Source organism: Anneissia japonica, unplaced genomic scaffold, assembly GCF_011630105.1.
Source record: "Anneissia japonica isolate Jap-2015-1 unplaced genomic scaffold, ASM1163010v1 scaffold180_len884964_cov147, whole genome shotgun sequence".
Taxonomy (NCBI): Eukaryota; Metazoa; Echinodermata; class Crinoidea; order Comatulida; family Comatulidae; genus Anneissia; species Anneissia japonica.
The window spans coordinates 266,301-281,169 of record NW_022696035.1 but is presented as its reverse complement, the minus strand read 5'-3'; the positions used below and the strand labels follow the sequence as shown (position 1 = coordinate 281,169).

General features: G+C 34.7%; 1 protein-coding gene across 3 annotated transcripts; it reads right to left on the bottom strand.

Annotated features, from left to right (window-relative positions):
- Positions 1-6,048: 6,048 nt before the first annotated feature.
- On the bottom strand, positions 6,049-14,864 carry LOC117101686 (DNA-directed RNA polymerase I subunit RPA49-like). 3 transcript variants are annotated; one of them, XM_033241721.1, is made up of 10 exons: positions 14,735-14,864; positions 11,239-11,360; positions 11,046-11,125; positions 9,700-9,853; positions 8,966-9,113; positions 8,364-8,450; positions 7,975-8,071; positions 7,457-7,593; positions 6,605-6,704; positions 6,049-6,182 (listed from the first exon to the last, which is right to left on the bottom strand). In XM_033241721.1, the coding sequence occupies exons 1-10, from the start codon at positions 14,751-14,753 to the stop codon at positions 6,056-6,058; spliced, it is 1,071 nt and encodes a 356-aa protein (XP_033097612.1). In that variant the 5' UTR covers positions 14,754-14,864; the 3' UTR covers positions 6,049-6,055. The 3 variants fall into 3 exon arrangements, with proteins under 3 accessions (XP_033097612.1, XP_033097610.1, XP_033097611.1); XM_033241719.1 differs by lacking the exon at positions 14,735-14,864 and adding an exon at positions 14,511-14,666; XM_033241720.1 differs by lacking the exon at positions 14,735-14,864 and adding an exon at positions 14,445-14,522.
- Between the last annotated feature and the right edge of the window lie 5 nt (positions 14,865-14,869).

Here is a 14,869-nt window from a genome sequence, read left to right as displayed (position 1 = left end):
AAGCAAATTTACAACTTGAATATCACGCTCGCTGTTTGATTCTTATGTACTAATTTACATAACAATCCACAGTGACGGGTGGTGTCTACGTTTTGTGGTTTGCTTCATTAGTCGCTTTTCTAATTTGCTTATTTACATACATGTGTATAAAGCCATATAAGCTTTGGCAAAATTTGTCATCATTCGCACTGATGATGAGAATCGTTTTCTCGAAACATGTTTGCTATACGATCGAGCTTAATGAGTCCGCGATCACGATTAAAGTCTAATACTTCCTTTATAAAGTGCCTTGTGGTGTTTTTAATTATATATTTTTTAATTATATAGTTTATATATATATATATATATATTTATATATACATAATTATTATTATTATTATTATTATTATTATTATTATTATTATTATTATTATTATTATTATTATTATTATTATTATTATATGTATCATTATTTTGGTACAGGTGTTCTGATGAAATGGCCAGAGCCACGGCCCTCGGTCTGATTGACTGCTCTCCTCTCACTGGACCTTGTGGATTTTTTTTTATTTCTGTCCTCTATCGAACGGTTCAGAGTGTTTTGAAGAAGGGCATTGCTCCTCCTTGTTCGCGTCTTAACGTATTCCATTGGTTAACCACAATCTACATTATGAATTCATGTCTGATCTGCTTCACTGCCAGAGGGCAAGAGGATTGTTTTCCAACTTTTTTCTAACAAGTCTTGGAAAAGCTTAGAATTCGAGGCTATTTCCTTCATTTAGGTATGCATTTACATAAGCTTACTACGGGACGATACATACACATTCTTTATAAACATATTTTAAGATTTGTTCAACTATTGTACACGATTTTGAATAACCTCGCTGCAAAAAACCGAAACGTTCGCGGTAGGTCGAGCCTGGCTCTGTGAAAATTTTACTACTTTAAAAAAAAATTGATTGCTTACTTACAATGCAATTGGTGGATGACCGATCGATGGGAACCTTATGCCGCCCCCACGAACTAAGCTACCCTACCTAAACACTGTGATTGGTTGATTGCTTACTTTCAATGCAATTAATGGATATAATTCGCTCTTCCCAGGGGCGGATCCAGAATTTTCCAAACATGGGGAAAACAGTTTCAGAATAGGTATGCAAGTAGCACATAACGTTGATTTGCATTGAAATTTTTAAAATTTAGTGGCAAAACGGGAGGGGGGGGGGGCACACACCAGATTTTTTTGCTTTGGTGGATAGATATAATGCGTAACTCTCATACTAATTTCATATTTATAAACATTTTTGGGGTATATGATCAATTCACATGATAGAGTACATCCATAGAATGCCCCTAAGCCAAAAATCTAAAAAAATTATATAATGCGTTTTTCCGAATCACGGCAGTAGGCCTATTGGTTGGTTGAATTATGATAAAGTTTATGATTTTTACCTTTTCATATTTTTATGAATATACAAGTGGTATATGAGAGCTGATATATTTTTCTTAGGTCAAAATTATGCCTAACAATGTGCTAAATCCTAAAGGGGTCTAAATTATACCAGCATTTTATGCTAGGTCTAGTCTCTATTGCCGCCCCCTACCAACTGGTTTAGTTTTGAAAAGCTGGTAGAGGGCGCTACAATTTTAGCGTCTGGTACACAATGTATTTTTCACACAGCCTCAACCGATATAGACATTCTATTGTCGCCTGCGATCCTCCGCCTCTTCTTGTGTTCTTCCTATTCCTTTCCCTCTTCCTCTTCTTTAATTTTAGGTATCTTAGATGACTGCAGTGTTATATTTTAACATTATAATCACTAACCAGTCACTTTACATTTCAATTTTAGAACCATCAAAGCGTATTATGATTTTCTGGAAGCAAAAAGTGATTTGTATAATTATTTTCTATGAAAAAAACAGTTGAAAATGTGTGAGAAGGTTTGGATAGGGCCATAGTCAGTGTGACCACTCAAAATTTTTGATATACCCAATGACTGGGTAGAAATTACCCAAGATTCAGCAAAAATTGCCCAAAATTAACCAAGCTTCCTGAAAATGCATTAATATTTGAAAAGTACGTGTTTTTCGCATGTATGGTTTCCTTTTAGTTCCATTTATAAACCATTTTTTATTGTAATTGTTTGTGTTACTGTAATTATTAAAAAATGAGGTGATAATACGGATAAAAAAATACGCCCTCAGTCGGCCAGTGTTATCAGCAGATCAGTGATCAAGTTTTATTATGTAATGCATTAATTAGGTAAGATCGATAGCAACGCAGATCACAATTCTGAACCCATGTTTATAGCAATTAACAGTCAATTAACAATGTTATGTGCACTTCGTTGAGTTTTGCTTACTTGAATGGACTGAAATATACTTTGTTACTTCTTACCTAATTAATGCATTACATAATAAAACTTGATCACTGATCTGCTGATAACACTGGCCGACTGAGGGCGTATTTTTTTATCCGTATTATCACCTCATTTTTTAATAATTACAGTAACACAAACAATTACAATAAAAAATGGTTTATAAAAAATACCCAAGATCTTGGGTAAATACCCAAGCAGTGGTCACGCTGGCCATAGTGTTAAGTTTTAGATTTACAAGCCATTTGTGTTCTAGATCGTGATCAAAGTTCACTACTATCCAACACTTTCCTCTGCTTCATATAAGCTTATGGATTTTTTATTTTGTATTTTATATTTTCAAATATTTAATAAAGCTACCGAGATATATAATTATGCACATACTTTCTAATCACAAATGATTTTTGAAACAGCAATGGCTGTTCCAATTGTGAAGGCAAAAAAAAAAAACCAATGAAATTAGGATAATATATTGATAGCGCTTCTTTTGAATTACAGAATTCAGAGAACCCAGCAGAGCCATAATAGAAAGAGTTGCGACATTGAGGATTTAGAAGCCATTCTGTGTCCAATGCGATGAGTGTTCCTGTGTATAAATGTTGTATATTTATAAATTTAAAAAAATGATTTCACTACTTTATAACCAATTTCATATTATATATACTGTATTAATTTTACTATTTTAAAGCAGTTCTTTATTCCTTGTCGATAGGCTGAGAGCTTCTCGATGGCAAGCATTCTTCACTCAGGCAATCCTGCCAGATAGGCACTTAGTGACTCCTGTTATTTTGGCGAAATAAATGATAGATAACGATCAGCAAAAAATAATTAAATATGCCTATCAGATAAGTCTATTTATATACTAAATATAACGAAAATTTTTAAAGTTATTTTTGTCTCCATCCACGATCTTTGTCTAAATTTATATACAATTTTGTTTAAGTAGACTCTGTTATATTTGCGATTAATATTCATCTGTTGTTCCTGTTATTTAATTTGAGGGAAAAATTGAGAAAACAAAATATCCTAGTACTTTTCCTTGAATTTTACAGGCTTACTGCAAAGAGAAACAATAAGTGATTTTCGAGATCAAAATCAAATAAATAATGGCTATATTTTTATCGATGTTGTTGTTTTACCAACTCAGACGACTACTAGGGACAAATGTGCGAGCCACACTGTCAGGAAATTATTGTTTAAAAAGTAAAGGGCAATCCTTTGACTTCTTAATTAATTGGTCTTGGTACCGTATCGTTTTTTTTTCCCTGCCTGCTCAAAATCAGTGTTGGCAGCCTAATAGTGAACAGCAAGTCATTACTTTTAGCTTTGGATTTACCGATTTTAATGATCCTGTAAAATAATAGGGTATCTAGATTGAAGTTCTTCAAAATTCAATATGAGCCCTATACAAATCTTAATTTTGAACTTATTATTAATATTTATAAATATTAAAATATTATAGGTCAAGTGGGCCACACTATATAAACTGATATTGTGTAAAGAGCAAAACCCAACTTTTTTTGACAAGGCAGGTCTTTTATGTCATTAGATTAAAACAGACGAACATTTGAAGTTCCAATTATAATTTTTATGTAATTCACATTTAATTATCAAGCGCACGTAAACACGTGCAAATATTCGAATTCTAAAGATAAATTCTAAATCAAGCTTTTGATATTAGTTATTAAGTAATAACATCATAAATACAATTAAGCACGTTAAAATACTGTGTAATGTACCTTACTCGTATACTTTGCATGTCTTCATCTGGAAGATTTGGATACACAATGGACGGTGTGTACCACATACATCACTTTCGCAAACAGAGGAGGGGAATCTACCGCCTGTTTCAAAACTAAAACAGCTGGTAGAGGGCAGCACATGGTATCTTATGCAACGTTACCACTGCAATGTACTCTTGAACTTCTGTGATTCCCGGTATATTAAAACAGAATTCAGTAACAATGTTTTGAAAAAAGGGCCGTTGTGATCACTTAGGGGAAAATCCACAGGTGAGGGTAGAGGAGTTTTATAGTCCAATAATTTCACTTTTGACAACGGTAGTAAAAAATATATTAAAACTATGCATTTCTAACACAGAGTCTTGCAACCAATCTTTTCATCTGTATGATTTTTATTTCACAAATATTTTTCACTTTTACATAAAATGGGAATTCAACCCACTTTTCATGACGGTATTTTTACCATAGCCTAGGCAGTCAATTCAAGGGCATTTCGTTAATTACATATGCTTATTGACAAACACAACTTTACCTGAACTGAATGTCAAACAATATGTTATTTCTTTATTTTATTTCTTTGTTATAATTGCTACTACTATTTTCAGCCACATTTGGAAAAATGTTAACTCAGAACCACCCTAATGCCGTCAACCCATGTTTAACAACTATCATAAAGGAGCTTTTAGTGAACAAAATAGAGGGGTGGGGTTTTCACTTAGCAGTAGAGTAGGCTTCTTATCAACCCCCCCCCCCCCCACCCACAACAAAAACACCACTAACCTCAGCCAAACAGTGCCTGTGGAATTCGTTGTAATTCGTTGCGATCAGATTCCGTGGTAATCGGGAGTAATAAAGACTGTAGCACCCAATTGCAACGGGTAACAATTGCGATATCGATTACATATCGACAACTATTGGTGAGCTTTCACACACGATTTTACCTTGCGATTGGGTGCGATTGGGTGTCGCAATTGCTACAACCGATCGCAATGCGATGCTAGTCTGAATGGGGTATTATTTTACTCTTTAACCCTGCATTAATAACTCAAAATCAATTTTTGCGACGTGTGACTGGTTTGGCTTGTCTTTGCCACATATGTGTTATCTGTTTTATATGTATAAAACAGATAACAAAAATGGCATATGTACATTGTTGTACATCATAAGCAAGAAGCAGGAGCGGTTCCAGGATTTGAAGGAAGAGGGTTAAAATTTTTCCCAAAAGTAGACATAGACATACTCTTTATTCAATCCATTGCTGGAAAATTTTCAATTATACATTATACATTACATTTCATTATACATTATACAGTTTTGGGTTAAAGCACCCAAAAGAAAAGGGGATCGGGAGCCCTCTACTTTAAAATTTTGTTTTCTAGATTGCCGGAAAATTCAAGGTTCCCACTCTTTAAAAAGTTCATGTGATTTTTATCTCTTACACAGTAAGTAGGCCTATGTGTGTATACATAGAGAAAAAAAAAATAGACAATACATTATTTCATTTCAAAGATCTCAAAAAAGAGACCTTGCTGAATCAATAGCTTGGAATTTTGTCTGGTTATAATAAACAATGGTTAAACCACAAACAACGTTTTTAATTTATTTAATTGCAGGCTAATTAGGCTAAGGTTAACCTGTCCGATCCACCTACCTAGTCCTAGGTAGTTTTACCATGCCTTTTTGTAAGCCAAAATCCATGCAGTACCGTACAATGGCGGATCATGCAGGAATTTGAAACAGAAAAGGCCCACAAATGGAGGTCAACCACCATAGTTGGGGGCTGGGGTAAGAAAATTTCTGATTGTGGCACCTTTGATGACAGGAAATGGCACTCTCAGACTCTGGATATGAAAGTAGGTGGCCTCCCTTGCTTCTTTTTTTTTACGTTTTATCACAGAGGGGGAGTTGTTCTAACCCATTGAACCCCCTTGGATCTGCCACTGAGAAGATTGGTAGAACTTACTTTGTGGATCCAAGATGGAGTTCTTTTTGCAGCAGGGAAAGATTTACACGGAAATTGTCAATATAAAGCGCAATCAAGATCATGTGTAGGGCAAGCTTATCACGCATCTTAGAAGATAAATTCCTGAGAGGAAAAAACAAAGAACATACATGTGACACGTTTTCACGAAACCTAGACAAGTTTAAAATTAACATTTGAGAAAATCAATCAATAATTTAATTGTCAGGTCAGAAATTATCAAAGTTATTTACTTCTTATCTCTCCCATTGTCTTTGCCATCTCGGGTAGTTAGTCGGTCTGAATTCTGATTGTTTTGCGTCTGGCTTTCTGTTGATTTGTGTCATGTTTTGTCCTGTTTTGCCACTGTTTTTTCTTCTTTTTTTAATTATTATTGTTCAACACTAGATTTGTTTTCTTATCTTCTTGGGTCTTTGCCTTCTTCATTTTTTGCATGTCTTACTTTTATATTATTAATTTTATCATTGTTATATTTTTTTTGTGAAAAGGAAGTTAATATTAAAATGTTAAATTGAACACAATTATACCTCAGTGTTTTTTTACCGTCTGGGGACATTGCTTCAACGGTAAACTCGTTCAAAAGATGCTTTTTAACAGCATCAGGTGTTCCTTTCATGAAAGGGATTCCTGAAAAGTAAAAAATTTAATATTTAAAATTTAATTTAAACTTAATTTTAAAAAGTACAAGAGGCAAACTATAGAGAACTTTTATAGAGATCTTGTTCGCTTTCCTGTAACAACTACTAGCTCTATGAATATTAAGGTGTTAAGCCTGTCCAAAGGTTGACCACTTATCATTAATCTTTAATCTTAAACATGCTACAATTACCACACCACTTCTGCTATATCAGTGGAAAACGTACAACACAATATGAGGCTTGCCATTTCAAAACGAGCGTACTGTCGCTAAACTGAATAATTAGCATAAGAATTCTATACTTCGGTACACAGAACCCGTAATAATTTTACTCATAACTTTGGCAATAAGTTGGTTCATTTTAACGTTAATAATTTTGAGAACATGAATATATTATATAGTCATATTTTTGGTTTCGGTCACTAATTCCGGTCTTGGTATCGTAATCCCCATTAGCCTATCTTTGTACAGAAAAGAATGAGGCCACCGACGCCATGTTGGAGGGCCTAAGTGATGTACCAGTTTCTTTTGGCATTTGTTTAAATTATTGTTAAAATAATGATTCTTGCTACAAAGGTCACAAATGTTATACATATATTTTATAATATAGGAATTACATTTATGGTTAAAGTTTTGACCTTAAGCGCAGGAGCGTATAACAGACCACAAATACATGAGACTTGGTATGCCTAATATTGTTGTGTGTGGATAAATGACTGTGTGTGTTCAGTGAGAAGTTTACCTTTTCTACAAGCAAATGGTTTGAGGCAATGCATATGGATAAGATACATCATGTACAAAAGTTGAGATGCTCTTTCTTTTCTCTTTTCTGTCGTACCTGTCAACACTTGTAATTGCGACAAAACATATGGTGAGTAGCTGGAATAAAATTTAGTAACAATCGATTACAAAAGGTAATAAACATGATTTTATTCTAAAATTGGTAAAGTTGAGCCAGTCTCAACATTATCGACCTGTCAGCAACGAATCGTGACCATCTGCCGAATTCACTAAACATCATCAGCTTGTCTTTAACAATCAGCACTTGATTTTTTCGTGCAATGATTTTTTTTTTGCGAGTCGAGTGGCCGAGCAGTAAGGCAGGGGCGCCGCTAGCTACAGCCTTAACGACCATCTGCTCAGGCTGCCACAGACACAGTACGTTCCCTGCTTTAGAAAATGACCCCCGAATGTTTCCCTTTCGTTTTTTCTTACGATAATTTATGGCGAATTAAATTTAAAGTGGAACATTACACTTACGTTTCATTTGTTTTCCATTCAGCTATTTGATTTTGTGTTGCTGTTGTTAGGAATTCACAAGCACCTTTTAAAGATAACATGATTGATGGACTGATGACTAACAACAATTTATAAGAAAACAAATTAACAAACAAAGCATCCTGGCTTTTGTAGGATTTGAGGATTTTGATCCATTAGTCTACATTACAAATAAATTTTAAATATAATTTACAGTTAAATAAGTTTTAAATATTAAAAAAGTTTTGAAGAAACAACCAACCAGTGGTTTTACCTCAAAAACCATATTTTTTACACATGGTGTGCCATGCAAACTTTCAAGAAATATTAAGTTTTAAATAGTTTGGTTGTTAACAAATTACCAATATGTAATTAAGTACAAAGAAGGATACTATCTTCCATGTGATAAGCTTCTTCTGGCCTGGTGGCGTTCCTGTTGCAAGCTGGTATTATATCTGAAGTTTCTTGGGCGGGTAATTCTGAAAAGAAACAAAATAAATATTTTAATTTCTATACCACAGGTTCAAAACTAAAGGTCTGTCACTTCCACTCATTACCAAACAGAAAACAATACTTATTTACTAATTTTGATCATTTACGATATCATTATTTTTTAAGATACCGTAAAACAGAAATATCAACCAACTAAACCTGATGGCCAATAAGGATTCTAGGATAAGTGAGTGAGAACATAAATCGAATCTGGTCATGACATCCCATCATGACCATGTATAGGCACGTCATGACTATATATAGGCACATCATGACTATATATGGGCACATCATGACTATATATGGGCACATCATGACTATATGTGGCACATCATGACTATATATGGGCACATCATGACTATATATGGGCATACAACAGTTTTTTGTCAAAGAAAATTTGATAGTGTGTACAAAGCTTTAGATTTGTTTATCTGGTTGTGACACAAATCTAACATTATTTGAGAAAGTTTCCATCCAAGTGTTTATTCCTATGTTTACTCACTAGTGGGCGTGTTAGGCTGACTCCCTGCTTCTTCCATAGCTTTCCTTAGTGAATGTTCTAGGGCATCAGTTGCAACTTTGTTACGAATCCTCGACTCCATGGCTCGTTGTTTCCTTGCGCTACCAAACGCCTCTGTTAACATATCAGACTACAAAAGTATACAGAATCCGTTCTATTACATCAGCGGTCATTTTGGTTTTATTCATGTACATTTCAATGATATAAAAAGACATGTTATTCATGGTACGATATCCTAACGTTGGAGTAATGTGAAAATCGGTTAGAGTTCAGATAGGGCGTTAGCATTAGCATGCTTATAGTTATACCGTATTTATTCGAATTTTGAATACTCTTATTTTAATTAGGGTTAGCATAGTTTCAAATCAGGATAGCTTGAATTTAGAATGGAATATGGTTCGGTAGATTAGTGTGAATTACATTCAAAACAGAATGGATTAAAAACAGGATAGTATTAACCAAAGTATACATGGCCGGCGGAACCGGGGGGGGGGGCGCCGGGCCCCCACTTTTTGGCAGAAAATATATAATGTCTATGGAGATTTTTGTATGATTGGAAAGAAATGCAAGAAAAGAAAGAGCAACTTAACCTACTAATATTGGTTAAAATAGACAAACTGTAGTAAGTAAATATCAATATCAATAGTGTTAATGGTAAACATTTAAATCTCAAACTTGCCAGGACATTCAAACTAATGTTGTAATTGTATATTAACCTTTTCTGCAAAAGATAAATCCTTCTTATCTGTCACATCCTCATCACCTTCATTTAAGGACTCCTTTAGAAATATCCAAGGTTGCAGATGGAAAAGCTGACCATCATAAACTTTGATTTTGTTAGTCGTTTTATCAACTACACCAACCATATATCTGCCAAAATTAAATTAATTTGATCAATCATTTTATTATTTTTTTTTATAGGATTTATGAATAACTTTTTGAGAAAAATAAGAAAAATAAATGTTATCATTGAATTGAAAAAAGAAAATCCCAAGGGCACACACGTTAAACATCCAGCATCGATCTGAACTCATGACCCCTTGATTGAAAGCCCGAAGGTTTTATTACGGAGATTTTGATTGCATAATGATGGTAGGATTTAGAACATAACGATGTCACTAAGACGTGAATGCAAGAACATTAAGTTCTCATCGCGTGGTTTCTATGACACAATTTTGCCATCGATGTGCAAAGGACAGCGTGACAGAATACATGAGTGAATTTGTTTTAGTGTCACATCATCACGAAAATAGAGAACTCCATATTGCTGCCATCACATACCTTCTTCGCATGTTGTCCATGCAATTTTGTCTAATTGTTGCCCATTTGCTAAAACATGTTTTATGCAAAGAGATATTTTTCTACTCATATCCAGTCACAAACCATTATTTAATATATTTATTTTAATTTACCATCATAGCACCAAGTGTAAGGAATAGGTTCCCACCAGGGGTGCCAGCCTGCCTTAGGGGAAATTCTTGCTAATTTTGTGTTGTGGGCTGATTCTATGTTGTTTTCTAATAATTTCATTGAATAGTTTAGTATCTAGTTCACTGCAAAATATGTCATCATTCCTGTTTTTTTGTACAGATTAGGCCTATATATATTTTATGAGGCTATGAATTTCAAAACATTCTTGATGGCTAACAATGAAGAAAAAGTTAATTTGCATGAGCTGCTGACATGGTGTCTCTGCAATCCTTAGAAGTCAACAGACACAAAATTAGGCCTACAGAAAAACAGTATGCAGACCTTTTAAGTTTCACGTATCTCGCGGGAGTCTCACGCATTTCACTTCGACTTTACGCCCTCAAGCGAAGCCTATATATTCTCACGCATTCCAGAATTTCATCAAATTATATTTTCCTTAATGTACAACCACGACTATCGGCGCTAACGATCCTGTTGCGATCGTTAGTGTTCAACGCCGCTTCTGCAGAAACTGAAAACTAAATGAGATATTAAAGTGGCACTTGTTTCAATATATTCACTGTAATATTCCTTAAAGGTGTGTGACCTCATGACATCTTGGGATGAGTATACATGACTAAACCCTACTCACTTGCACATTGAATCAGATCGTGAGGCTGTTGGACCGAAGTTCTGACCTATATATTCCATCTCCCCCTCTGCTGTTGCTACCTGAAGATTGGAATAATTTTGATTGGTTAATTTGTACTACACATTATTTTGCTTACATTCTTTTCAAGACTCTGTAAAAACTCTACTTTATAGTTATAAGTTTTTTAGCTTACCAAACACTGTTTATTTCTCTTGCGTGGATCTTTAGTTTCTGAACTTCTATATCGAGTAAATGTTGGTGGTTTACTTGGAGAACCATCTTCTGTGACTTTTAATTTAGCATGTGAAAATTGTGCTGTGAATTAAAAGAATATAACTTGTAAATATTTCATGACCTGGACATTTTGTAACCTAGACATTCCAGGCCTAAATGAGGCACCGGCAGTTAAATTGCTGGCGAGTCAGAGTATCAAAAGTGTCCTAGTTACGTATAATGTCTACATCTACATGTAGATATTAGTTTAAAGCCAAACTCTGGGTTAGATTAGATTGGATTTATTTGGCGTAAACACCAAGGATAACTTCTATATCGAGTAAATGTTGGCGGTTTACCTGGAGCAGAGTGGAATGTATCGAAAAAGTGCAATAGCATTTTTTACTACAATGAAATGAATGGTTTCGACTTGGCTGCATTGCTTACAAGAGGAATAGGCACTCTGGACCTGTGCATGTTCGACTACCCATCATAGTGTAAACATTTTGTGTTTTTTAAAGAATAAGTGTTTGGCGACAAAATAATCGGCTGCTTTCCCAAGGGAGTCCTGTGTCCTTCCTCATTATGCCCCTGGATGCACATTTATACGATACGATGAACTTTATTGCAATTTTTATCATTATGAAAATACAAATAAAATTGTAGTTTAACGAGTGGAAGCATGTAGTGAAAAAGGACAAAGACATTCGCAACATTACAATAAAAAACAAATATACATTAGCAAAGGTAGGATTGCAACTCTAAAGTACACTTTTGCTGAAATTAAATTTTAATTTTATATTGTCACAGTTGGCAACATCCAAAGAGATAAGATTAAATGACTTTAAAAATTATATAAAATAAATATAATTTCTTAGATTTTTATTTTTTATTTTTTGTCGATTCCTAATATATAACTATGCCATATGTTAATTTTATCCATGTAGCTTTTGTATTTTTAGCACAACAAAAATAAAGATAACCAGTAATACTGATTTCCCATGCATTGCCATACTGGAATGAATCTTTTGCCTACCAATAGAGTGCGCCGCCAGTGTTTCAGCCAGGCCAATGTAAACATTGAAAATGGTCTACAGATATTATAGTAGGCCTATCAAATATCAATATTATGGCAGTGGTAAGGAATACATACAGTACTACTACTGTAAGGTATCTCAGTAATGGTGAGTATATTCTTACCAACCTCAACCTTCTGTATCATTACTACTAACGGATTTCAGTGAACCTTCCCCCTAGCAAACTTTCCCCTTGCAATCTTGCCCCCTACAAATTCACCCCTTAACAAACTCACCCCCTAACAAACTTTCCCCCTACAAACTCGCCCCTTACAAACTCGCCCTCTGACAAACTCGCCCCCAGACTATACAAAATTTCCCTTACAAACTTACCCCTTTCAAACTTGGCCCGAACAAACTTCCCCCTAACAAATGACTTACAGTACTAAAGGTAGTTCTGTAGAATTAAGTGCCATGTGGAAACACTAATGATGATAAACTTTTTTTTATATTGTTTCTGTTGTTAACCGTATATAATGACGAAAATAAATAAAATGTAATAAAAATTTATTCCATCTTATATTATGAGAATAAATTTATATTCACTATTATATAATTTACTGAGAGAAACAATATAAAAAAATCTGTTTACCCACATCGCACTTCTACAGAACTAGAGTAATGTATTTGTATTTGATGTTTGTTATATTGTTTCTGTTGTTAAATTATAATATAATGACTATTTTATGAAAACAAACTAAACGTCATAAAAATTTATTCCATCTTTATTATATAATTTATTTTTCCAGATCTGCAGGATTCCTGCTGAACTACTGTAGTACCGTAAAGTCATTTGTTAGGTGGCGAGTTTGATAGGGTGTGAGTTTGCAGAGGGCAACTGTGTATAGTCAGGGGGAGAGTTTGTATTAGGGGTGAGTTTGTTAACAGGGGGGAGGCAACATTGCTAGGGGGCGAGTTGACTGGTTCCCTTACAAAACAGCATACGGTACCATTACAGTAATGCTAGTTACGTAGACTAACTAGGCTCAGTAGTGCTATTTAACCTAGATACTAGCCTAGCCTAAATATTAAGAAGTAAAGGAAACAAATATATTTACGTGACCATAACAAATCAGTAAACGATATATCTATGTGAAAATAAATAACGCATGTGCAGTCATACTTCAATAAACTTACATCGTTCACTCGATCGAAATTAGCGTCGGCCCAAGCCGCGGAGCCCAAGCTTCCAAAGCTTACAACGGCACTGATTTCATTATGATTTTGTTTTTATTAAACATAATTTAATTGCCTACAATAGTATGTAGCAATCATTAAAATAAATTAAATCATTGTGTTAGCATTTCAAATAAAAGTGATATTATCAGCTGGAAATATTTGTGTTCTGGTCATTTTAATCACGTCATATGTTGAATGAACACACTTTAAAAAGTACAATACTAGGCCTACACTAAAACATGAAGGTTCCCTGCTAAAACTAGCACTCAATTACCTCAGAATCAAACTGATATTCTTCTAGACTTAAGCCTGTATTAGAAAGTATAATACATACTCCAAGTATTGAAATACACGCCATCGTGTTGGGATTCAATATTTCGACATTAATTATGTCATCATTCCTGATGATGACATAATTAATGTCGAAATATTGAATCCCAACACGATGGCGTGTATTTCAATACTAAGCCTGTATTGTTGTACGATAGTCAATCATCACAAATTAAATAACATTTTAATGTTTTCATTCAAATTCATTAAAGTATGACCGTGCATGCGTTATATATTTCACTTAGCTTAGATATATTGTTTCCTGATTTGTTTATGGCGACGTAAAATCCACTTCCAAAAATAAAATCCAGCGTAAACTAAGGCCTGGTCGGCAAACAAAAATTTCCCTAACCTAGGCTGGGAGCCCGAGGTGAGTCCCGTACCATACTAGGAGTCTAGGCCATCTATTCATTCTTAGACCTAGGCTAGGCCAGCCCTTTCGGCACTAGGCTGCGCCTCTAAGCTAGCCTAGGCCTAACAATATCCTAGGGTGCTGGCCTCTGACTTTTTCTTGGTTGCAGGACCTGCTACTCTACTACTGCTAGCCTGTAGGACTAGGCCCCCCTAGGCTAGGCCAATATGATGAAGGACGAGGCAACACCTGTCTTTAAAACTATGAACATCATTCATTTCCTACAAAATGAAATATTGTACTGTACTTTCATACCAAGTGGAATCGTTCTCCACGGCTCACTCATGGGCGCTGCCATTTTGACGTCAAAACAAACAGCGCCACCAACCTTGCTAAACATTCCACAAAAGAGCGGAGCCAGTCTGGATGTTCTTTCTTTTATTTGATAAATATCTATTTCGGACAATATTTACAACTCGACATAACTTGGCATAGTGCATTTTTGTGTATATTCCCTGCATATTTGGAGACCATCTTACCAGCATGGTATAGTTGCATAAAATTTGCAAACAGACTTTTGTTCTTGTTGATCCCTTTGCTCAGCAGGTCGCAGGTCCCTGGTTAAAGTTGTAATCCAGGGGCGTTTTGTTTGAAGTTGGAAAATCCCACACGCC